This window comes from Amblyomma americanum, chromosome 3, assembly GCF_052857255.1.
Source record: "Amblyomma americanum isolate KBUSLIRL-KWMA chromosome 3, ASM5285725v1, whole genome shotgun sequence".
Taxonomy (NCBI): domain Eukaryota; kingdom Metazoa; phylum Arthropoda; class Arachnida; order Ixodida; family Ixodidae; genus Amblyomma; species Amblyomma americanum.
In genome coordinates, this window is record NC_135499.1 from 32,051,154 (window position 1) to 32,077,888 (window position 26,735).

A 26,735-nucleotide genomic window follows, 5' to 3' on the forward strand; every position below is an offset into this window, starting at 1 on the left:
TTTATACTCAGTTGTTCTAGTTTTGTGCATACAATTAAAATGTGGTTTACCGTGAGTTCATCGCCGCACATTTCGCAGAGAGGTTTGTCTTTTTTTGTCAGTAAGAAGTTGTGTGTAAGGTGTGTGTGTCCAATGCGTAGTCGACACAAAATAACTTCTGTAAAACGCTCCTGATGTTTACATGATCTCCATTCTCCAAAAACGGGTTTTATAGAATGTAGTTTGTTGTTTGTCTGTTCGTCCCATGCAATCTGCCACTTATTCCTGAGTTTACTGTGCAGTAATTTAGAAAAATCCCTCTGTGGTATGTTAACTTGTTTTATATGGCCAATTCTAGCTTGTGCTGCGCAAGCATCTGCTCTCTCATTACCTAAAATTCCAACATGACTAGGGACCCAGCAGAATATAATGTTATGTTTTTTTTTGTAATTTTAACTATGTTATGTATGATTTTTCCTATTATGGGTTCAGCAGCGTTTGTAGAATGCAGCGCTTTTAGCATACTCAGTGAATCGGTGTAAATGATGCTATTTTTTATGTTTTGTTTTACTATTTGTTCTACAGCTACAAAGATGGCATAACACTCCGCAGTAAATACCGATGCATACTATGGCAATCGTATCATTTTTTCATTTGTTCCTTGAATTACTGCACTTCCGACATGACTTTCTGTTTTTGAGCCATCAGTGTAAAATTCAGTGTAAGTGTCATATTTTTCTTGTAGTGCAAAGAACTCTTGCAGTATGTGCTCGTGTGGTATTTTTCCTTTGTTTACGTGTGTCAGTGTGTCACACACCGAAGGAAGGCTGTACCATGGTGGTAGATATTCATGTCTTTGTGCAATATTAGGTAGGGCGTCCAGCACTGCTAAGTCTTCACATTTATCTTCAAAGCGCATTATTAGTGGCCTGATAAAATGTGGTTTATTATTAAATAATCTTCTAGATGGGCACCTTGGCAACAATGGGATAGCAGAGATGTTTAGGAAGAGAACGGGTTTTTAGGATGTACGTGCATGTAAGTGTGACTCTTCTATCCTCTAGTGTGGGCTCATTAGCTTCAACATAAAGACTATTTACCGGGTGCTGTTACCAACCACTATGCTTTCCGGATGGGGATGGCCGACAGTCCTGCCTGTGAAAGCTGCGGTTGTGAGGAGACCATCGCTCATCTTCTCTGTGAGTGCCATGCATTTGCGAGTGCAAGACATACACTGTGTTGTGCCCTGGATCGCCTCGATCCTTGCCCATTAACAGAGCAAAAGATCCTCGGTCCGTGGCCACAGCAGTCAACTGCCCTCAAGGCATACAAGGCACTCTTTGCCTACTTGAGAGCGACTGGATTGAGTGACAAATTGTGACAGCGTTGTGCGTGTGTGTGTGTTATGCCTTTTTCCCCTTCTCTCTTCATCCTTTTAGCCCCCTAATCCCTCTTCCCCAGTGCAGGGTAGCCAACCGGAACCCCTTTCTGGTTAACATCCCTGCCTTTCCCTCCTCCTCTTTATCTATCTAGCTATTTACCGGGGATGTTCTATATGCTCCAGTTGATAGGCGCAAACCAAGATTATGAACAGGGTCCAGTCGTTTCAAGTAGGATGCTCTTGCCGAACCATATACCACACACCCGTAGTCCAGCCTGGAGCGCACTAAAGAGCGATATATTTGCAATAGGCATGCTCTATCAGACCCCCACTGTTTTCGCAAGAGTACCTTTAATACATTGAGGGCTTGGGATGCTTTCTTTTTTAGGTTGTTAATGTGTGACAGAAATGTAAGTTTCTTGTCAAAAGTGACGCCTAAAAATTATGTTCTTGTTTGATTGGCAGTGTGGTTTGATTAAAGCACAGGTTGGGATCGACCTGTAGGCCTCGTCGTAATGATAACAGAACAGCTACTGTTTTCTGAGGAGAGAATTTGAATCCATTTTTCTCTGCCCAAGCAGCCAGTTTACTTAGTGTGATTTGTATTTGTCTCTCGCAGGACAGTATGCTGGAAGAAGTGTATGCTATCTGTAAGTCATCTACATAAACTAAATACATTACGGACTTGGGTATTACTTCAGCCAAAGAATTCATTTTTACTATGAAGAGTGTCGTACTTAAAATGCATCCCTGGGGTACGCCATTCTCTTGGGTGAATGTCATTGACAGATTTGCTCCTAGACGGACTCTGAATGTGCGGTTAGTCAAGAAGTCGTTCAAGCAGTTCAGCATCTTGCCGCGGATCCCTAGCTCTGCTAGGTCATGGAGGATGCCGAACTTCCACGCGGTATCATAGGCCTTCTCCAAATCGAAGAAGGCCCCGATACAGTGCTGTTTGTGGATGAACGCCTCCCGGATGGTGTTTTCTAGGCGGACAAGGTGATCAGTGGTCGAGCATGCTTTCTTAAATCCACATTGATGTACATCTAAGAGTCGACGAGATTCAAGTGTGAAGGTCAGTCTAATGTTTACTGTGCTTTCTAAAGATTTAGCAATGCAGATGGTGAGGGCTATCGGTCTGTAATTGTTAGGACTTGTTGGTGGTTTTCTGGGTTTCAGAAAAGGTACTATTATTGCTTTCTTCCACTCCTCAGGTATATTCCCAGTTGTCCATATTTTGTTAAAGAAGTTCAACAATGCCTGCACGGCAGCCTCAGAGAGATGGGCGAGCATAGTGTAATGCACATTATCTGGGCCTGGTGCTGTCTTTTTATCAGAAGATAATACCCTAATCAATTCCTGGAGTGTGATGGGTTGAGTGTAGTCCTCGTGCATACCTGCTGCAAATGGAAGTTTTTGTTTTTCTACTATTGCTTTGTACTTCTGGAACGTGTTTGTGTAATTGGACGAAATGGAAAATTCAGCAAAATGCTCACCCAGTATGTTGGCCTCTTCTTCTAATGATGTTTGTGTCCCGGGTGTAGTCAATAGAGGAAGTGTGAAAGGGGTATGGTCACTACCGAATCTACGAACCTTTTCCCACATTTTTTTTTTTGAGGTTATTGAGCTGTTTATAGAGGACACATATTTCTGCCACGAGGATTTCTTGGCATTTCTTCGAATGAATCGCGCTCTGGCCTTGGCCCTCTTAAAGGCAATCAAGTTTTCCACTGTGGGATACCGACGCAGAGAGCCCCAAGCTTTATTTTGTTTTTTTTTGCCAATGTGCATTCTTGTGTCCACAATACCTTAGGTTTTTTGTGTACGAGTCCTGTTGTTTGTGGTATGGCTAGTGTAGCGGCCGATATTATGCATGTAGTAAACTTTTCATTAATTTCGTCTATGCTGAGATCTTCACAAAATCCTTTGTCTAGTGTGGCACTTGCTGTAAAAAGTGACCAGTCGCCGAGGTGCAGTTTCCAGCACCATGGTCTTGTGCGGATAACTGGAGTAGACGATGAGAGGCTGATGATAGTAGGTAGGTGATCACTTCCCAGAGGGTCATTTAAAACATCCCATTTAAAATCTTTAAAAAGCGATGGTGAGGCGAAAGCTAAATCGAGGAAGCTCATTTTTGCCGAGCTTGGGCAAAAATAAGTGGCTTTTCCCGAATTTAAAAGACAGATATTATTTGAGAGGATAAAATCTTCGATTATTTGTCCTCTTGAATCACATCGTTCGCTTCCCCAAAAAGGGGAGTGAGCGTTAACATCCCCAACTACCGGATATGGCTCTGGAGGTTCATCTATCAGTTCTTGTAGGGCATGGACTTTTAAAGTAATGTGTGGAGGAATGTACACGGAACCGATTTAGTGTTTTGTAGCTGACAATGCTGACTGCTACAGCCTCAAGTTTTGTTTTGAGCTTGATTTCTTGAGCAGAGATGCCACGTTGGACAACAATCGCGACGCCTCCTGAGAGTCGATTTGCCTGCTCTCGATCACGTCTAAAAGTTTTATAATGTTTTAGGATGTGCACATGTTGTGGAGCAAGATTGGTCTCCTGAAGACATAAAACTGTCGGTAACAGTGACCCTAAAATATGTGTTATGTTACTGTAATTCCACATAAGTCCTCTGCAATTCCACTGAATTAAAAAAGCCATGTTTATGTTTTTGAGAGGAAATGAAGCGGGGTTTACTTATGTGGTGGGCCCGTTATGAGGGGCCTGTCTTTTTTCCGCTCAAGAGAGCTGTTCCGCCTCTGTAGTGGAGGCGGAGTAGGTGTTGTATCCATCAACTCTACCGGGAGGTGCAGGGGGACCGCGGAGGGACCGCGGTTGTGTTATTTTCGGGCCTCTCCCGACGAGGGGAGGTCCTGCGGGATGCCGACCCATGGACCGGCGCTCCCTGCTTTGGCAATGACAAGGCAGCTTTCGCTGACCCTGCCTGGAGCGTGGATGGCCCTGCCATAGGCTCAGCGGAAGCGGCTTTGGCAGGTGCCGGAGTGCTGTGTGGTGCTACGCCCCTGCGCACCACGTCAGCGAAGTTTTGATTTGCAGTGAAGGAGAATGTGTTTGTAAGCGCGAAACGCCTTCTCGCTTCTTTAAATGAAATGTTTTCTTTTGTCTTTATGGTGATTATCTCTTTTTCTTTCTTCCAGGACGGACACGCCCTGGAGTATGCAGCATGTTCTCCTTCACAGTTTGCACAGCACAGGGCTGCATCACATACATCAGACTGGTGATCATTCGAAGCACATTTTGCACAAGTTTTGCGACCGTGGCAGCTCTGTGAGCCGTGGCCGAATCTTTGGCAGTTGAAACATCTGCGAGGGTTTGGCATGTATGGTCTCACATTGATTTTCAAATATCCCACGTCGATTGTGTCGGGCAGGGTGCTGGCGCTGAAAAGTCAGGATCATGTGTTTTGTGTCTATTTCCTTATTGTCCTTCCGGATTTTGATTCGGTGGACATCTATGACGTCTTGGTCGATGAGCCCTTTGAGCATTTATTTTCAGTTATGTGAACAAAATCATTTTCCAATATTATGCCTCGGACAGTGTTAAGTGAGCGATGAGAAGTCACAGAGACCGGGATTTCCCCTATGGATGTAAGGTTGGAGAGCTTAGAGTGTTGGACATTGTCACACAGTTCGAGCAATAAGTCGCCGCTGGCCATTTTTGACAGCTTATAGCCAATGCCTAAGGTTTCAGTCAAGCACTTTGACACAAAGAAGGGGGATATTATTCTTGCCTGTTTATCTTGTTGTTCACTGTGGATCACATGATATTTGGGGAAAGTTACTTCTCTTTTTTGAAAGAAGTTGTCTGCCTCGTTCCGCCCTCTTTTGAGAGAGCGATCGGGTTTTGAAAGTAGGGGAGCCATAAAAAAATATTTGCTTTTCAGTCATGGTGCCAGCCACCCACCACGGAGTCCAACAAGGGGACGGGACAGGAACTTGATAGCAAGTCCTGCCCACGCCAGCTGTACACCTCAACTATAACCAAATATGACGCAACTCAGGGTAGTTGGTCACACAAGGTTAACCCTCGCCGCCAGGAAAGAAGGAAAAACCAAGAAGTGAGTAGGAGATAGGAGAGTTGCAAGAAAGAGATAGGAAAGTGAAAGATGGAGGGGAGGACAGGAAAAGGCAACTGCCCGGTCGGGTCAGGCCGGAGGTGCCGTGTACAGGAAGCTGGGGCCAAAGTGGTGTGTTGCCTCCGCCGAGGGGCCTTAAGGGTCCAAACACTCGGCATCGGCTCAACCACCAGGATCCCCTTTTCCCCGGACACGGCGATGCCACGCACGGCGAAGCGCAGGTGCTCGGGTCCGTGATGATGCACGGTTCACCATCATCCCCTTGTGGGGATGTCCCTGCGGATGCTTGGGAACCCGCGGTGTCGCCAGTCACCGACGCCTGCAAGCTGCAGGCGCCCCCCTGCGGGGAGTAGGCGGAGTCAATCAACGTGTGGAGTGCCTTTCAGCCAGTTGAACGGGGGCTTTGCTTTCGCTTTTATTTTGTTTTTTAGGTGTCTGTGAATAAACACTTTCAGTCAGAGACAATATATCCGCAAATTAGGTCCACGGTAATAAGAATACAGGCAAGCCGCCACAGCACTGGCTGACGCGTTGGTTGACTTATCCTACCAACAGCGTTCAGTTAAAAAAAAAAAGGCAGTAGCCCGAACGTTTAATCCGACCACACAGGACAAAAATTTTTAAGTTTCTAAGAATGCCCAGAACGTGTAGATAGAGTTGCCGCAGTAAAAAGACGAGGTCAGATTCCTCTTTAGTACACCTTTAAGAATACAATGCAAAAGCATTAAAGATCCCTCCCAGGCCACCTAAAATCTGCCTGCGTGTCCATATATGCAGAATTGGCCATTCTCTACTTTGCATTCACAGATCCTCCTGGCGCCGTGGTGCGGCTGTTAGGCAATGCTCCACTGCCCCAGCTGCTTCAAACACAGCAATGACCAATTATTAATTTAACTACCACCTGCTGCAGTGGGTAATTTGCTCATAATCCGGTGGGCAGGTTGCCATCGGCCATGTTGGGAAGGTGGTAATAATAATGATTAGTTTTTTGGGGAAAGGAAATGGCGCAGTACCTGTCTCATATGTCCTTGGACACCAGAACTGCGCCCTAAGGGAAGGGATAAAGGAGGGAGTGAAAGAAGAAAGGAAGGAAGAGGTGCCATAGTGGAGGGCTCCGGAATAATTTCGACAACCTGGGAATCTTTAACTTTTGGCCTCCATAAAAACGCAGCTGCCACGGTCGGGTTCAAACCCGGGAACTCTGGGTCAGTAGCCGAGCACCTAACCACTGGGCCACCACGGTGGGTAAGGTGGTAAATCGAGATTTTTCGCTCCCAATTCCAACAGCGACATTGACGGTGCTGGATTTTCGGCAGAACAGGAGTCTTAACGCTACCGCATTAATAGCGTATTCGCCTGCAGCACAAAACCCGGGAAAAGGTGCACCCATGCTAGCGGTACACTGCCCCGCAGCCACACGCTGCCTGCTGGCTTGCCAGGCAATGGCAGACAGGCTGCACGCTGAATGCTCAGTGTCCTAAGACATAGCATGCTTCTTGTCAAAGCTGCAGGGGAAGTTGCTTGGAGCCCACTTGAAAGATCTATTCCTGTAACCAGTCAATCGTCAACAAAATAACGGGACATTAAACTAAGCTGTGCTCGATTTATGCAATGCCTTCAACAGCACAGCGAGCAGAAAAGCAGGCCACGCAAGAGCTGCGCTGTACTGACGACCACAGGTCGCACAAGCGATGTGCCATTCTGAACCCGTGAAAAAATAACCTGTAGGGTAAGCTGAGCATCAGGCTGCATCTGGAACAAGTTGGGGTGATGTGACATCTGCCAATAAAGTGCCCTACCAAACACTTTTATTCGGATGATTCCCATAAGTTATTGTATCATCTTTAAATGTGTTTTCTTGGTGATATGTTTACAGGGCACCTACTAATTTGTCTTAAACGAACAGTGAGGACAACTTCATCCAATTACTGTTAACGTTAAGACACCGGAAGCAGGCAGAGTAGGTGAGGGAACAAACCCGGGTTAATGACATCCTAGTCGAAATAAAGAGGAAGAAATGGGCTTGGCGGGGCATGTAATGTGAAAGCAAGATAGCCAAGTTAAGCCGCTGACAATTTTTTTTTATTGACAGCAAATGTTATTCAAATAATTGTAAAAAAGGTATTACTACTGCGCAATTCCCACATCCTTATTTAATGCCTGGTAGGCCTTACAGGTATAACAAATTACGCTGATGATAGGTGAACACAAAATTTGCTTCCAATATTGTCACGTAGTGGTGACGGCGGTTGAAGGAGCGATGAAGACGGACACAAGTTCTTCTAAAAGAAAACTGTTTATGGGGCTGACTTGCGCCACACAATAGACTGAATCACTCGGCGGCGGCGAAGCGACAAGCGTGCTCGGTGATCGTCGAACAGAATGCCCGGCGCTGTCGGCCGTGCTCAATTTAAAGCCGATAGTGAACTTTCGAGATAAAGCGTGCAAAGTTACTAAAACATTCAGGAACCACGTAGAATCAGTTCTGCTTGGCTGCGATCAATCGAGATAAATCTAGTCACGTCTTGCGTCGCAAACAAAGCAATAAAGTGGTGTGGCGGCAGATTTGAAGAATGAACAAACACTGCAAATGTTCGCGGCATTACTCCCCTCTCAGAGAAGCATCGACCTGATGCCTTAAAACAAATAATGCAACTAGCAACAAATAAAACAGATCGTGTGAAAATAAACATAGAGTGTGGAAGTGTGGAAATGCAGCGTCCTTTAGCACGCATAATAGGGCTTAAGAGGGATGACATGGACAACTTCTGGTCGTATGCGGCGTTGCTGGGATGCAGTCATTGCGTCAGGGATGACTTCATAATCCAGTTCGCCTAGCCGACGAAGAACCTTGTAAGGGCCAATATAGCGGCGTGAAAGCTTTTCACTCAATCCACGGCAGCGAATGGGCGTCCAAACCCAGACTTGGTCTCCTGGCTTGTATTCCGCGTTGCTACTTCGTAGATTGTAGCGTCTGGCGTCGGTCCGCTGCTCGTCTTTGATACGTAATCGGTAGGGGTGTGCGAATATTCGAAATTTCGAATACGAATCAAATATGTTTCATATTCGATTCATATTCATATTCGAGAAATGATATTCGTAAATTTTCGAATATTCGAAAATTCCCGAATACTCGGCAGCGATCGTATACTGCGCCGACATTCGTAAATCTGATTGTTGCAAAAGCGCAATATTTGGGCACATTATCTGAATATAGAGTTTAAAGTTCCAGGAAAACAATATAAAGGCCCTGTTCTCTTTCTTCTCCGTTGTTTATCGCGTCGACCGATCGCATTCCGATGCCGCTAAGCTTCACCTTGTGCTAAATTCCGCAAGTGGGCTTTCCCACATGCCACACGTGTTGCGAGCAAGACAGGGGACAACCCGCTTCTAACTATTGCAATGCAAAAGCACGTTTATTTTTTATCCTTCCTTAATATGTTATCTAATTAATGCCCACACCCATGGCATTCGTTCTGTCACCTTAACTCTCTGAACGTGACCACCATCATCTTGTTTTGGTCAACTACGCTATGCGGGAAAGCCTACTTGCGGAATTTCGAGTGAGGTTTCCGAAGGGGCGAGTCGAGGTGTCACAACGGGGCAAGCGATCCTGTAAAAATCCCGCCTATTGCATGGTGCACTGTAACCCATGCACCTCTTAAATGGGCCTGATGGCAGGCGTGAGAATGTTTGGAGGGCCCCTGTCACTAGGTCAAAAAAATAACCTGGCCGCATAGTTTTGGTTTCTGAGCTTGGCCACTCGCCCGTTGCAATGGCAACTGTCGGCCCGCGCATTCGCCAGTAGTGCAATCTCAGCACTGTGCCGCTTTCAGACGCTAATTGACACATCGCTCGTCATTTATTTTTATTTTTTAGAAACAGTCTTGCCATTCCGGCGTCAATGCGCGTTCCCATCTCGCTTACGTTCGCGATGTCTTCCAGCACGCCGAAACTCTGTGCTCGTCATGGGATTACAGGTGTTTGCATGATAGAGCTGCCTCATAAGACAAACTCATTTTCGGTATTTTTTTTTTTCGGGGCCGTGGGTCCATTTTATAAATCGACCTTCAAATAACCTGGGCTTTTCTGTCGGTTCTTTGAACTCCGAATTAATGAGGTTTTACTAGCCATCATATTATTTTTGTTTCCAGTTTTGTCATGTTATGGATTGCATTTTGCCTGACCACATTACAGGTTGGATACTGTTATGCAGTTCAATTAAGTAGTATACATTTTTGTGCACATCATGTTTTTTTTTTATACGGTGCTCAGGCAGTCTAGTTTTGTTTATTTCAGTTGCAAAGGCCATACACTATTTTGAAAAAAATATGAGCAACAATTTTTGCTTGTTTATCTTTCCTGAATTTATTTTTTGTGCTGACCTGATATTCGATATTCAATTCGATATTCAAAGACACTTTTTCTTCATATTCGTACTCAATTCATATTCGAAAATTTCGATATTTGCACACCCCTAGTAATCGGGTAAGCCTTCGAGCTTCTTCTGTGTGTTGAAGGTAGGTGGCGACGTTCTCTTCTTCGGTAACATTGGGCAGCATGGCATCTAGCGTGGTCGCTGCCTCCCTGCCATGGACAAGTGAGTCTAAAAGGTGTCATCTGGGTGGTCTCCTGCACTGAAGTGTTGTAGGCGAAGACGACGTAACGCAGGATGGCGTCCCAGGTTTTGTGTTCGGCATCGACATACATGGCGAGCATATCGGCCATGGTTTTGTTCAGGCGCTCGGTCAGTCCGTTGGTCTGCGGATGGTATGCAGTTGTCCTCCGGTGGCTGGTTTGGCTGTAACGCAGGATGGCTTGCGTTAGTTCCGCCGTGAATGCTGTTCCTCGGTCCGTGATGAGCACATCGTGTGGCAGAAGAATGCACTCCACGAGAAATTTGGCGACTTCTGCTGCTGTTCCGTTCGGTAGTGCTTTCGCCTCAGCGTAGCGGGTCAGGTAGTCAGTCGCTATGATGATCCACTTATTCCTAGACATTGACGTTGGAAAAGGGCCGAGCAAGTCCATGCCGATCTGCTGAAAGGGCCTTAAGGGAGGTTCAATGGGGTTCAGCAATCCTGGTGGTCGGGTAGGAGGGGTCTTTCGTTGCTGACAATCTCGGCAGGTTTTCACATAATGTGCGACATCAGCAGACAGTCGGGGCCAGTAATACTTGCGGCGGAGGATGCGAGTCAACCCGAGATGTCCAGCTGTCGGGTCGTCATGTGAAGCCTGTAGAACTTCTTCACGGAGACAAGCAAGTACATCAAGGAGGTAGGCTGTTTTGTTCACCGCGAAGTTCTTCTTCATGAGGACATCATTCTGCACATAGAAGGAAGAAAGCCCTCACTTAAATGAGGCAGGGGGTGAAGAAACTTTGCCTTCCAAGTAGGCGATGAGGCGTTTTAGGTCGGGGTCCGAGCGTTGCTGCTGGGCAAAAGAGCTGAAGCTGATGGGTCCCAGGAAGGCGTCCTCATCGTCGTCTGGCGGCGGTGTATCTACAGGGGCTCGTGAGAGGCAATCGGCATCAGAGTGCTTGCGTCCGGACTTGTAAACGACGGTGACGTCAAACTCCTTGAGACGCAGGCTCCATCGAGCGAGGCGGCCAGAGGGGTCCTTCAAATTGGCAAGCCAGCACAGCGCGTGGTGATCGCTGACTACCTTGAACGGTCGTCCGTAGAGGTAGGGGCGGAATTTCGATGCAGCCCAGATGATAACAAAGCACTCCTTCTTTTGGGTTTGTGTTGCGTTTAATGGCGCATAAGCAGCTAAGGCTATCATGCGCCAAGCTCAAGGTATAAGAAATATTTTCACCAGAATTTACAAATAAGAAAAAAAGCGGTGTAGAAAGTTTCAAAAGTTATTTCCTTGTACCTAGTATAGAGAGCGAAGACTAGATTGATAAATGGCTAGTATTAAAAGCTTGAAAGGAGGTCGGGTAACCTCAGCAGCCGTCCTTAAGAGGCCAAGGATCTGGAGACTACCAACCAATAAAATGGACACCTCGGCCTTCTTCTCAGGAGAGAGAAAGTGGCCGAGGTGTGTCAACGACAAGAGGGAAATTCACAGTTTATCAAGAAAACCCGCTTCTCTTAAAAAGTTAAAAACAGAAGACATATCAACAATTGCATAATCACTTAAGAGCAGCGCAGGGTGAAATGGGATGCACTGGTTGTAAAACTGAGTAAAATACTTATTTCTTAGTTTTTCGAGTTCTGGGCATGATAATAAAATATGGTGTATTGTGAGATCGTCTCCACATCTTTCACAAAAAGGCTTGTCCTGATTGGTTAGTAAGAAATTATGCGTCAGGCGTGTGTGTCCGATGCGGAGACGACATAAAATTACTTCTGTAAAACGTTCCTGGTGTGTACATGTCTTCCATTCGCCGAGGACAGGCTTTACGAAATGCAGCTTGTTGGTTATCTCATTATCCCAAGCTGTCTGCCATTTAGCCTTCAGATTTCTGTGTATTAATTTCATGCAGTCTTTGTGGGGCACGCTGACTTTTCTAATTTCACGCCCACGAGCTTGTGCAGCACTTTTGACGGCTCGTTCATTGCCGTCTATTCCAACATGGCTCGGCACCCAGCAGAATTTTATGATACGTCCCTGTGTTGTAACTTTTTCTATGCTAAGTACTATGTTTCCTACTAAGCGTTCGACTGCATTTCTGGAATGTAATGCTGTTAGCAGACTAAGCGAATCTGTGTAGATTATGCTCTTTTCCAAACTGTTATTTACTATTCTCCTTACAGCTACAGAGACAGCATAACACTCCGCAGTAAAAATGGATGCACAGTTTGGTAGCCTTACTATCTTTTGCCAGTTTCCTTGCACTACTGCACTTCTGACGTAATCTGCCGTTTTTGAGCCGTCAGTGTAAAACTCTGTGTAGTTCGCATATTTTTCTTGTATTGCCCGGTATTCCTGTAATATGTGCTCGTGTGGCGTTTGTTTCTTTCGGTATTGTGTTAACGTGAAGTCACACACAGTGGGAAGGCTGTACCATGGGGGCAGTGGGTCATACCCTGAGGCGACATCAGGAAGGGTATCCAGTATTCCTAAAGTTTGGCAACAATCCTCGAAGCGGAGCAGTAGAGGTTTAATTGACTGGGGTTTGTTGTTGAATAGTGTTCTGGAGGTGCAGTTTGTAAATATGGAATAACAGAGGTGTTTCAGCAAGGAACGGATTTTCAGGACATATGTGCATGTGAGCATAGTTCTCTCTGTAAGGGAGGGTTCATTGATTTCGACATAGAGACTGTTTATGGGGGATGTTCTGTATGCACGAGTTGAAAGTCGTAAACCAAGGTTATGCACTGGGTCCAGTCGTTTTAGATATGATGGCCTCGCGGACCCATACACAGCGCATCCATAGTCTAGAGTAGAGCGTACTACAGACCTATAGATTTGTAAAAGACATGTTCTATCAGATCCCCAGCGTTTTCGTGACAGTACTTTTAATATATTCAGGGATTTGGAGGCTTTCTTTTTGATGGTGTTTATATGTGGCAGGAATGTGAGTTTCTTGTCAAATGATATGCCCGAAAATTTATGTTCATGCTTAACTGGAAGTGTAATTTCATTTAAGTACAAGGTAGGGTCAATGCGCAAACCTCTTCTGAGTGAAAAAAGAACAGCAACTGTTTTTTGTGTTGAGAACTTAAACCCATTTCTTTCAGCCGAAATCGCAAGTTTGTTTAATGTCAGTTGAATCTGTCGCTCAAAGGTTGATAGGCTGGAGGACGTGCATGCTATTTGGAGGTCATCGACATATAACGAAAACATAATTGACTCTGGAACTATTTTAGCTATAGAATTTATTTTTATGACAAAAAGGGTAGTACTTAAAATACATCCCTGGGGTACACCGTCTCTAGAATTTTTTGGAAAGGGTGGAGTCGAAGTGTACCTAGAATGAACGGTCAGAAAGAAAATCTTTTCGGCAGTTCAGCATCCTTCCACGGATCCCTAGGTCCGCGAGGTCCCGGAGGATCCCAAACCTCCAGGTGGTATCAAAAGCCTTCTCCATATCAAAGAATACTGCAAGGCAGTGTTGACTATGTATGAATGCTTCTCTGACTGTATTTTCAAGGCGGATCAGATGGTCAGTTGTTGAACAAGATTTTTTAAATCCACACTGGTGGATATCAAGAAGTTCACGAGATCTAAGGACAAACATCAGCCTAATATTGACAACACTTTCAAACGATTTAGCGAGACAGCTAGTAAGAGCTATGGGTCTGTAACTGCTAGGGGAGGTTGGCGGTTTTCCCGGTTTCAAGAATGATACAACAACGGCCTTTTTCCAGGCTTGGGGTATTTTTCCTGAAATCCATATTTTGTTAAAAAATCTCAAAAGTGCTTCTACAGATGGCTGAGAAAGATGTGCCAGCATTTCATAATGAATTTGATCAGGACCAGGCGCAGTCTGTTTGCCTGCAGACAGAACTTTTCTTATTTCATGAATTGTGATTAGACTGTTGTATGTTTCGTTTGTGCACGCGCTTGTAGGAAGTCTTTCTTTCTCCATAGTTTTTTTTGTATTTTATGAATTGTGTATAGTGTGAAGAGCTGGAAATACTTGAGAAGTGTTCACCTAGGATGTCTGCTTGTTCTTCTATACTTGTCTGTGCACCAGGGGCTGTTAGAAAGGGAATTCTGAAAGGGGAGAATCCGCCCTTCAATTTACGAACCTGCTCCCAAATTTTTTTGGATTTCTTTCTCATTCTTCCATGAGGGGCATGATCTTGAGTAGGAAGGATGGTCACCTTGACAGTTTGCGCAATGTAGTGTTGCAGCTTCACAGCTTTCAGAGACGTGCTCTTGCGAGGCGCATTTCGCACATGTTTTCAGACCACGACAGCTCTGTGAGCCATGGCCGTACCGCTGGCAGTTAAAACACCGTCGCGGGTTTGGGATGTAGTGTCGGACATTTATCTTTAGGTAACCAACTTCGACTGACTCGGGCAGTGTGCTTGAGCTGAATGCGAGGACAAGATGTTTTGCTGCGATTTCTTTGTTTTCCTTTCGGATTTTTATGCGGTGAACATTGATGACATTTTGGTCTTTTAGACCTTCAAGCATTTCTTCTTCTGTGAGTTGAAGGAAATCGATTTCGGAGATCACACCCCGGACGGTGTTCAAAGATCTATGTGCAGTCACTGAGAAGACAGTTGTATCCCCAATGGACACTATGTTGGACAGTTTAGAATATTGATCGTTCTCTTTCAGTTCTAGTAGAAGGTCGCCACTAGGCATTTTTTTTAGCTTGTAACCCGTGCCCAAGGCAGAGGTTAGGGTTTTTGTGACTATGAATGGGGATATTGTTTGGGTGGTCTTATCTGTTGCTTCGCTGTGAATGACGTGAAATTTCGGGAAAGTGTCCTTGGACTTCTGAAGGTAGTGGGTTGTTGCTTCGGTGCGCACTCTTTTTTGAGGGCGATCATTTTGTAAGTGGAGGGGAGCCATGGAATACGTCTGTTGTTCGGCCGCGGTGCCAGCCACCCACCATGGAGCCCAACAAGGGGACGGGACAGGAACTTGCAAGCAAGTCCTGCCCACGCCAGCTGTACACCTCAACTATAACCAAATACGACGCAACTCAGGGTGGTTGGCCACACAAGGTTAACCCTCGCCGCCAGGAAGAAAGGAAGAAGCTAGAAGTGCGTAGGAGACAGGAGAGTTGTGAGAAAGGGGTAGCAAAGTGAAAGATAAAGGGGAGGATAGGAAAAGGCGACTGCCGATTTCCCCCGGTCGGGTCAGGCCGGAGGTGCCGTCTACAGGAAGCTGGGGCCAAAGTGGTGTGTTGCCTCCGCCGAGGGGCCTTAAAGGTCCAAACGCTCGGCATCGGCTCAACCACCAGGATCCCCTTTTCCCCGGACACGGCGATGCCACGCACGGCGAGGCGCGGGTGCTCGGGTCCGTGGCGATGCACAGTTCACCATCATCCCCTTGCGGGGATGTCCCTGCGGATGCTCGGGAACCCGCGGTGTCGCCACTCACCGTCGCGACGCCTGCAAGCTGCAGGCGCCCCCCTGCGGGCCCAAGGCACTCCTTCTCAGTCATCGAATAGTTAGCCTCGGCCTTGGAAAGGGAACGGCTAGCATATACGATGACTTTCTCCAGCCTGTTGCTTCTCTGAACGAGGACGGCGCCTAGGCCCACGCTGCTTGCTTCGGTAGGAACTTCAGTATCGGCGGTTTCATCAAAATGCGCGAGGATCGGTGAGGACTGTAAACGACGCTGAAGTTCTTTGAAGTCTTCTGCTTGCAGGGCTTCCCATTTAAATGGCACGTATGCCTTCGTCGGCTCTGTCAGGGGCTCGGTGCTAAGCGAAAAGTTATTCACAAATCGTCAGTAATATGCGCACAGTCTGAGGAATCTGCGCACTGCTTGGTGGAAACTGTTCAATAGCAGCTGTCTTCTGCAGGTCTGGGTGTACTCCCCCCTTGCTAACGATGTGGCCTAGAAACAGCAGCTCTTCATGGGCAAAGTGGCACTTCTCTGCTTTCAAGGTTAGGCCAGATGACTTGATGGCGTCTGGTACTGTTCGAAGTCTTTTGAGGTGCTCTTCGAAGTTCGAGGCGAAGACAACGACGTCATCTAAATATAACAGACAAATTTGCCACCTCAGGCCTGCCAGCACTTTATCCATTACTCGCTGAAACGTCGCTGGTGCGGAACAGAGACCAAATGGCATCACCTTGAACTCAAACAGCCCATCCGGAGTGATGAATGCTGTCTTCTCGCGATCTCTTTCGTCGACCTCAATTTGCCAGTAGCCGCTCTTGAGGTCCATCGATGAGGAATATTTGGCGTTGCAGAGGCGGTCCAGTGTGTCGTCGATGCGGGGGAGGGGGTAGACGTCCTTCTTTGTTATGTTGTTCAAGCAGCGGTAATCCACGCAGAATCGAAGTGCGCCGTCTTTCTTTCTCACTAGAACAACCGGTGCCGCCCATGGGCTGTTTGAAGGCCGCACCTTCGGCGATGTCGAAAAACACAATAGCTTTGAAGCAGATTGCGGATCTGGTCTTGTCTGTTCCGGTGCAGGGCTGAGTTGATGTCGAAAGTGGGCGAGTTCTCTTGGTCAGGCGAATCTTCTGCGGAGGGGTCGGAGAGGGCGAAGGAGTCTCATACGTCGGATATTTCGTCGAAGAAAGCAATCGTCGTTCCTCTGTTAATGTGTCGGTATTCTTCGCTGAAGTTAGTCAGCAGTACTTCGGCCTGGCCATTGCGCAAATGTGCGATGCTTCTTGCGATGCTGATTCTTCGGTCTAAGGATGGGTGCTAAGGATGGGTGCTATGTTTGGATGGGTGCGACTTGTTTTTAGCTCAGTTGGACAGGTCTTTTGCGGATATAGTAAAAGATACCAATGTCATCAAGATTTTTAGATATGTGGATGATTTTCTTATTGTACTTAACAGAAATGACGGTTCCTTCAAGGATGATGTTCGTAATGTCCTCACTTCGTTCCGTAACCATTTCCGTCCTCTAGAACTAACGTTTGAACTACCTGAAAAGGGGGTAATCAAATTCCTTGACATCAACATTATACTACATCATGATCGGACTTGCTGGTTGTTTAAACTTTGAGGTGAAAAACCTTTATTACCTTTTCATTCAGCACACTCGAAACTCGTAAAACGTTCCATTGTTCACCTTTCTTTTGTTAATTCTCTAGTGAAGTCCTGTCCGCAACTCATGCATGAAAGTTTTTCACAGCAGTGCAAGCGGTTGGAAAACGCCGGTTACCCTTCCCATGTTCTGGTTTCAGTAGCGGAAGGCGTTTTAAAGAACTTCTGCCGGAAAAAAACGCAAGACACTCAAGAGGCTACGCTTAGGAAAGAGAAAGTAGCAGTTATTCCTTACTTTCATCGGCTTTCCCATAATCTTAAAAAAATAGCGCAGCGTTCGGGAGCCAGGGTGTTTTTTTCAGCCCCTAAAAAGTTAAGTTATTTGTGCACAAAAAATTTGACAAAATCCAAAAGGACGCTTGGCTGTACTAAGAAACATAAAAACAAATGTGTTGACTGCATTGAAAATGTTGTGTATCAGATACCCCTTTCCTGTGGCAAACAGTATGTAGGGCAAACAGGCAGGGAACATGGGCGTGATGTAAGTGATATGCGTGGAAAAGGTTTGTCAGCCCACTGCCGTGTGTGTCATTGCGTACCACTCCTAAAAAAATGTGTGGTCTTGAAAATGCACAAAAACCGCTTAACTAGAGAGATAATTGAAGCGGAATGGATTTCTTTGTTGGATGATGATTGTGTAAGTATGAACTTGAGTGTCGGTGGTTTCATCAAAATTCGGGAGGATCGGTAAGGACTGTAAACGGCGCTGAAGTACTTTGAAGGCTTCTGCTTGAGGAAATTCCCATTTAAATGGCACGTCTGCCTTCGTCAGTTTTGTCAGGGGCTCGGCGATGCACGAAAAAATTTTCAGAAATCATCGCTAATGTGCGCACAGTCTGAGGAATCTGAGCACTGCTTGGTGGAAACTGTTCAATAGCAGCTGCGTGTCTGGACTTACTCCCTCCGTGCAAACGATGTGGCCTAGAAACAGCAGCTCTTCGTCGGCAAAGTGGCACTTCTCTGCTTTCAAGGTTAAGCCAGATGACTTGATGGCGTCTGGTACTGTTCGAAGTCTTTTGAGGTGCTCTTCGAAGTTCAAGGCGAAGACAACGACGTCATCTAAATATAACCGACAAATTTGCCACTTTAGGCCTGCCAGTACTGTATCCATTACTCGCTGAAACGTCGCTGGTGCGGAACAGAGACCAAATGGCATCCCCTTGAACTCGAAGAGCCCATCCGGAGTGATGAATGCCGTCTTCTCGTGATCTCTTTCATTGACCTCAATTTGGCAGTAGCCGCTCGAGGTCCAACGATGAGAAATACTTGGCGTTGCAGAGCCGGTCCAGTGCGTCGTCGATACGGGGGAGGGGGTAGACGCCCTTCTTTGTTATGTTGTTCAGGCGGCAGTAATCAATGCAGAATCGAAGTGCGCCGTCTTTATTTCTAACTAGAACGACCGGAGCCGCCTATGGGCTGTTTGATGGCTGGATGACATCGTCGCGAAGCATTTCTTCCACCTGGTTCCGGATGGCTTGTCATTCTTGCGGCGACACACGGTAGGGGCTTTGACGGAGGGGTCGGGCGCGCTGGTCTGTTATAATGCGAGGCTTGGCAATCGGCGTTTGTCGGACCTTCGGCGATGATGAAAAACACTCGCTGTAGCTTCGAAGCAGATTGCGGATCTGGTCTTGACTCTTCCGGGGCAGCGTTGGGTTGATGTCAAAAATGGGCGAGTTCTCTTGGTCAGGTGAATCTTCTGCGGAAGGGTCGGAGAGGGCGAAGGAGTCTCGTACGACGGATATTTCGTCGAAGAAAGCAATCGTTGCTCCTCTATTAATGTGCCAGTATTCTTCGCTGAAGTTAGTCAGCAGTACTTCGGCCTAGCCATTGCGGAAATGTGCAATGCCTCTTACGATGCCGATTCCTTGATCTAGAAGCAACTGCATGTTTCCCTCGATGATTGCTTCAGCGTTAATGGCTTTCGTGGTGCCTACGGTCACGATAATGCTTGAACAGGGTGGGACGCTCACTTCTTCCTCCAAGACGCTCAGGGCAACGTGATTTTCCAGAGTTTTCATCGAAAGGATGGCCTCGTCCGTCGAAAGCGTGAGCAGCTTGGATCGCAGGTCGATGATCGCCTGATGCTGATTAAGGATGCCCAAGATCACAGTGCAGGGAGCACTGCGGTAGCAGAACAAAGGACACAGGATAGGTATGTCCTTTGACAGTCACTCGTGCTGTGCATCGTCCTGATGGCGTAATGAGGTGGCCCCCTGCGGTGCGAATTTGTTGGCCGTCCCAAGCTGTCGTGACTTTACCCAGCAGCGCAGCTAATGTTCCATTCATCACCGAGTAATCGGCTCCTGAATGCAGTTCGCGTTGTGGTCGGGGTTGTCATTTTGTGCGGCGTCGGTGCAGGGAGTGTAGCATCTTCATGTGGCATAGCGGGTACAGCGTCTTCATGGGGCGTGGTCGGTGGAGGATCTTCGGCGTTTCGCTCGTGAGCAACCTTCCCTCCACAGGTTGCTGTCTTAAGTTTCCCCTATGGGGGCTGGGAGACCTTCCTCGTACCGCGGCTGCGTAGCTGCGGCATGGCGACGCAAAGCGCGAGGTTGACGGCGATGGTGAGCGTGAAAGGCGGTTAGGCGTGTACTCCTCTTGATGCACGTACTCGTCGATTTCCTGCGGACGTTGGCCGAAGCGTGATCATAGGGCGTCAACGGCAAATCTTCGAAGACCGATACGTCGGTACGGGCAGCGACGAAGAATATGGCAGGCCTCACCGCAATGGAAGCACAATGGCCGGTTGTCGGAAGTCCTCCAGGCGTCGCATTTCCTGGGGCTTCAGCGTCTCTCATAGGCTGGGCAGGCGGGGGCAAGGAGGTGGTGTTCGGGAACAAGTTGGTCATGTCGGAGAGGACGTAGCGGTTGTCGTTGGGGCTGAGGAGTGCGTACTGCAGCGGCGTAGGTCATGGCCTGGGGTTCCATGGCCGTCGGGGTACCAAGTGCCTGTTGCACTTCTTCCCGTGCCACATCCATGAGAGTCGCTGCTTGCGGCTGTTAGGAAAATGGCAGTAATCGGCGTAGCTCCTCGCGGACGGTTTCGAGGATCACTTCCTGCAAGTTGTTGCTGGTGGTGGTCGTCGTGTCCGGACATATTGCACACACAAAGGAAGGGCGGTTGTACTGCCGCGCCCGGACGTCGAGGGTCTTCTCGATCGTGCAAGCTTCTTGCATGAATTCGTCGATTGTTTTTGGCGGCTGGCGGATGAGGCTGTCAAAGGGTTGTTCATTTACGCCGCGCATTAAAAACTGAACTTTCTTTTCCTCGGTCATCTGGGGGTCAGCGCAGCGAAAGAGGCGCTTCATCTCTTCCACGCAGCCCCAGACGGGCTCATTCGGAAGCTGGATCCTGGACTCGAGGAGTCATTCGGCTCTTTCCTTTCAAGAGTTCCTTCTTGAATAGCTCCCACGTCGTTAGAGAAGACTCGTGGTTTTCATACCACGTGCGTGCTAAGCCCTCCAGTGCGAAAAAGACGTGCTGGAGTTTCGCCGCATCATCCCAATTGTTGAATGACACCACGCGTTCATATTGGTCCAACCCTTCTTCGGGGTCTTCGCCTAGAGATCCATTGAAAGTTGGTGGCGCCTGCGGCTGCTGCAGTATGATCAAGGTCGACATCTTTGGCGAGGTAGTGGTGCTCATAGCGGCGTCCTTTCGCTGCCTGGTGCGGTTCGGAAGTTTCCGAATTCAGGCTCCTCTCCCTGGAAACGTCGGCTGGCTTGCTGAGCTGCTGGCTCGTCCTCCAGTGCTAAGCGTAGAGGGCTGGCGTCCCGACTTGAAGGGGGCGTCCGGAACATGGAAGGCTACCCTGCACCTCCACCAGATGTAACGTAGTGGTGACGGCAGTCAAAGGAGCGATGAAGACGAACACAAGTTCTTCTAAAAGAAAACTGTTTATTGGGCTGACTTGCGCCCACAATGGACTGAATCACTTGGCGGCGGCGAAGCGACAAGCGTGCTCGGTGGTCGTCGAACAGAATGCCCGCCGCTGTCGGTCATGCCCAATTTAAAGCTGATAGCAAACTTTCGAGTTAAAGCGTGCAAAGTTACTAGAACATTCAGGAACAACGTAGAATCAGCTCTGACTGGCTGCGATCAATCGAGATAATTATAGTCATGTCTTGCATCACAAACAAAGCAACAAAGTGGCGTGGAGGCAGATTTGAAGAATGAATAAACACTGCAAAGATTCGCGGCAATATCTTATATATCTCATATCTTTGAAAAGCTGTTTTGTAGAAAACAGATTCTCTTTATTTCAAACTACCTGTATTGAAACGATGATTGAAACTAGTCAATTCATTTTGCAACCAATATTTATTAGTATTATTCTTATTTCGTTTGCCCCCAAAGTTTGATATTTGCACATGTCTAATAATTTTTTTTTTCTGGCCATGTTTGGCAGAACATTTCATCTGCAATTTAACTTAGAAGTATTACAAAAATATTCTAAAAATATTCAATTTGATTCACGCTGAATTTGTAATATTCGAATTCAGTTCTCATACAAATTTTTGCTATTTGCACAGCTGTAGTTTTTTGTCTTTCCTATTTTGAAATAAATAAAAGTTGTAGTTTTCGTGAAAGTGGTCTCTTGATTAGAATGTGGTGCCCCATTGATACATGTCAACTTTGTTCATTCTCAGCAGACGCCTGGCATATACCACGTTACCTGTGTTTCGCTGTAGACAAAGAAATTGTGCAGGAAAATGCCACTTTCATATAAAGGCTGCAATCTGGCAAGATCTCGAAAAAAGAAGTGCAGCCCTTACATGAGTATCAGTAAGTGTGTCTTGTTTAGTTTGCGTCGGGCCCCATCATCGCATCTCCAGAATGAACCCTCCATCCATGCCTGGCATATGACAGTTAAGGAAAAAGCAATGAAACATTGATTCAGGGCACTGTATGGCCCATGAGTAGAAAATGTACGCCTTGAAAGTGGGATGGCATCCTGAGCCCACCTTCTTCAAAGCTGAGGCACTACCAACAAAAGGAAGAGATTAAAAGTGCCCATGGAGAGCATTCTACACACACGCAGCATGGTTAGCTCTTTCTTCTAGGTGCTTTCCAGTCACAGCAACCTTCCGCAGGGCACAGAAATGAACAGACATATACAATACATACTTGCGTGAGAAATACTGGGCTCATAAGGAGCCCATTTCACTGGAGGCAGGCTCTGCACACTGGCAACACACACAATAAGTGAATTCAAAACGGGGATGTGAAGGGTGCTCACAGGCTCGGCTGCGGAGATCCCAGATCTTGAGTGTTCGGTCGTGGCTGCCTGATGCCACCCGGCCCGTGTCGCCCAAGAACTTGGCTGCCAGGACCTTGCGGCTGTGGCCCGTCAATGTGTGCTGCAAGGTGCAAATGGGCCCCCACTGCTGGTGTGCTCTCATTCCCCTAGTGCGAGTCACCTCACCGCAAAATGAAAATGGCTGCATCCATGATTTATAGCAGCCGGTCAAAGGTCACAGAGACGGCGATAAAAACAAGAAGCGAGGGACTCCACACAGGACACCCCACAAGGAGCTTGCTTTTCGGGTAAGCAGCCAACTTGAGCGCCTGTACTTTTCCACAACTAGTTGAACAATCCTAATGCATCACCCTCGAGAGCTCATGATTCTCCAACTTAGCCAGGTCGATGGCCATGTAGTACTTGAGCCGCTTTGCTGGTGTCATAGAGCAGCGTGCGAGGAGCTTGCAACACAGCGGCGGCAAAGAAAACCGACCTGTGTAGGTTGACAATGACAAGCACAGCCAGAGTGCTGGCAGCGCCTAGTGATAGCCACACTAAATACCTCAATGCCTCTGCTAGCACCAAGAGGAAAATGCAGTGCAGAAGAGGTGAGTGAAAAACACTAAAGAGAACACTTAGTGACGATGCCATTGCCCGACAACTGACGATCACAGTGATCCTTGATCCACTTTCTGGTGCCATCCAAATTGACCGTGAGTGCCCATCTGCCTCTGCATAATTGAGTGTTGGCACCCGCAGAAGAACGCACCTTTTAGATGGAACTGTGCAGGTAGTCTCAATTACTCAAATCAAGCAGACTCAAACGATTCACCTTTTATTGCACTGCCCCACTTTCTTTGCCTTACCTTCAAAAAAGGAAATTAGCATGATGGCGCTTTAAAACTGGAGTCTGTGGTTAAAGAGCTAAGCAGCAAAGAAATGCTACAGCAGTAAAGCTGCCACCTGCTCACACGTGTGGTCAGCCATCTCGAGCAAGTGGGCTGCAGCTCAAGTGTAAGCATATGGCAACACAGTGTGCTTCTAGTGAAGAAGTGAGGAAGAGATTAGCAACCCCCCCCCCCCCCAGCGCTGGCCCCTGGGTCAGAAGCCATGCTACACAGCGTGCTGTGCAGCAGCTGATGAGCACCCTAGCATGGCCTCAGACCCTGTGGCACTCATGTCAGTTCAAGCCACGTTGCTCATAGGATTCAGAGCAGCACATCCAATGCAGGTGGTGTCTTTCATGGCTGCTCCATTCAGAAATACTAACCACCCAGATTTATTTTGGCTCATCTCCTTGCTTTGTATTTGCATTGTAAGGGCCTACCATGAACACGCCATTTCATTCACCATGACTACAGACACCACAGCAAACAATGCAACACCAGGGGTGGAGCCCTAGGCATCTGCGGCAGTCAGCATCACACGCTGGAGTGGTGATGAGAGGGTCCTACTGGTTGCACTGCCAACATTACGAATTGCCATGAAGGCAGCCAAGCAACACAAAGTGACCAGCATACATTTGGACTAGTTTTTGAGGAAGCAGAAAAGGCTGCGAAACAAACAGAAAATGGTGTAGAGAACCGCACAAGAGATTCCCAGAAAAGACCAACACAAAGATAAGCATGGAGTTTCGCCACACTGTCACTGCATTGGCCCTGCACTTTTAGAGGCCTCACAGTAAAAATGAAACTTCCCCCAGTCGCTCAACCATGCAGCTTCCCGAATGACAGTGGTCGTTCTCGGCAGCATTTAAATGATCCGACATGTGATGGACGGGGCCGCCGAAAAACAGCGTGGCAACACGAAAGTTTAATGTCGCCAAAAACTGTGTCAGGTACGATATCGAGGAAAGCGGCGAGAGGGAGAGCCTTTTTGCATTCCCTTGCATTCAAAGCATCAGCGGCACTGTGAATGCTGAAGGTGTCTGCTGAACTGTAATAAAACGAAATGAACGTCCTCTAAGGCGAGACATGGGTCTTGAAAATGAAAATTTTTATTAGTGGAGATATTGCAATGAAATTAGCAGTGTAAATGTATTTCTTCCTACAGTTTCCGAAAATATAATTAGCTTCAGTATATGTCAATCAGTTCCCATATTATGCAGAATTAACTGAAGCCTTATTAGTAGGGGTGTGCGAACATTGAAATTTTCGAATATGAATCGAATACGAATATGAAGAAAAAATGGCTCCGAATATCGAATCGAATATCTGTTCAGTACAAAAAAAATTTCAGAAAATGTTGTGCAAGCAAACATTGTTGCCCTTATGTTTTTCAAAATAGTGTACGGTCTTTGCAGCCAAAATGAACAAAACTAGACTGCCTCAGTACCGTATAAAAAACATGATGTGCACAGAAATGTTTACTACTTGATTAGACAGCATAACAGTATGAGGTCATGCAAAATGAAATCCATAAAATGAGAAGACTGGCAACAAAAAAATAACAAGATGACTATTAAACCTCATTCATTCGGAGTTCAAGGTACTGGAAGAAATGCCCGGTTCATCCGAAGGCCTCTGTTAATAAAATTGCTCCCCCCCCCCCCACCAGAAAAAGAAATGCTGCCGAAAATGCTGATGATGCAGTAAGGCCTTATGAGGTGGCTCCATCGGGCTAACACCTGTAAGCCCGTGACGAGCCCCCGTGGGAGTGCTGGAAGAACAACACAAATGCAAGGAAGGGGCCGGGGAACACACACTGGCGTCGGAGTGGCGAGGCGGTTTCGAAAAAGGAAAAGAAATAAACCGCGCGGAGCTGGGATTGGACTATCAGCGAATGCACAGGCCGACATTTGAAGTTGCAGCGGGGCAGCCGTGAAGCTCAAGAACCGAAACTACGCAGCCAGGCTATTTTTTTGCCCTAGCCTTCTGATTGTTGCCACGCCTGCCGTTACGCCCGCTAAAGAGGTGTGCAGCTAACAATGCACCATGCAATAGGCGGGATTTTAACAGGATCGCTTGCCCTATTGTGACTACTCGACGCGTCCCTTTAGGAGGCTCCAGCGGCACTCCGCAAGTAGGCTTTCCCGCATAGCGTAGTTTACAAAACGGGATAGCGGAAGTCACGCTCGTAGACTTCTGAAGGCGACAGGACGCATTCTTCGGATGTGGACATTAAATATGTAATGTATTACCGAAGGATTTAAAAAAAAGCGCGATTTCACGTTGCGATTGCTCGAAGCGGGCCGTCGGCCATCTTGTTCGCAGCACGGGTGATATGTGAGAAAGCCCACTTGGGGAAATTCTCACGAGGTGAAGGCTTGCGGCGTCGGGAGGCGGTCGGGCCGCGTGATAAATGGCGGAGAAGGAAGCGGATAGGACCTCTGTATTGTTTTCGTGGCATTTTTAACTCGATTATCAACTAATTTGCTCAGATATTGTGGTTTTGCTACTGTCGAATTTATGAAAGTGTGCTCAGTATAGGATCGCTGGCGAGTATTCGGGAATTTTCGAATATTCGGAAATTCACGAATATCAAATTTCGAATACGAATACGAATTGAATATCAAACATATTCGATTCGTATTCGAAATTTCGAATATTCGCACACCCCTACTAGTTAGGCAATTTCTTATCGGTTGTTGAGACCCTTTCCCTGAACATGTTTTGGTTCAGACTAAAATAGAGCTGTAGCCAAAGACCTGCCATGCGGAGCAATGCTGTGTAAACTGTTATTGAGGTACATCATATGTTCAATTATGTCTAAGCACCATAATTATGACACATAATTAGGTGAAATTGTTCACAAAATTGGATATGTTCAACTTAGCTGTATTAGCTGCAAAAAAATAGCACACCTCCATGGTTTAGTTCTTTCTGAATTTAACGGTAACAGATAAATTGAATTTGCACCTGAATACATAATGAAAACTTCCATAAGGCTAGCCATGTTGGCAAAAAACACAAAGTGGAGAAAATGGCATTTAAAGTGTGCATGCCACGCATTCGGAGGTCATTGCAGAGGCCCCAGAAAAAGGCGGAATGTGGGCGTTCCATGAGGATTTCACAACAGTGAGTAATACCAAGATATGGGGCAGAGCGCCAGCTTTCAAACAACACCAAGTAGCCATAGGAGACACAGTTGAGGGATGTGACAAGTGCGAAGTTCTGCTGCATTTCGCAGCGAAATTGCCATTTCGATGCTTTGGAGGCATCAAACATATCGATTTTTTGGTAGCTGGAGGTTGAATTACACCTTTAAACGTTCTGAGTAGGTGCTTTAGAGTACAATAAACTTGACTTTGTCAATTTGAAAAATCAAAATTTTTGCATTTTCTAACCCTTTCAAGACCTGCATCTCCCAAGTCTCACTTATTCTATTGTGCTTTTCTTCAGACAAACCACCATATTTGTGATCAGTGCGCAAGCATGCCATCTCCAGTAAC

The 26,735-nt window shown here is 46.8% G+C and overlaps 1 protein-coding gene across 3 annotated transcripts in view; it reads right to left on the reverse strand.

Moving 5' to 3' along the window:
- The window catches only part of Atg16 (Autophagy-related 16), a 187,409-nt gene that overhangs the window by 13,978 nt on the left and 146,696 nt on the right, over positions 1–26,735 (reverse strand). For all 3 annotated transcript variants that reach the window (XM_077657219.1, XM_077657221.1, XM_077657220.1), the window contains one exon: positions 22,343–22,463. In XM_077657219.1, coding sequence (XP_077513345.1) covers positions 22,343–22,463 — 121 coding nt within the window. The remainder of the gene's footprint in view (positions 1–22,342; positions 22,464–26,735) is intronic.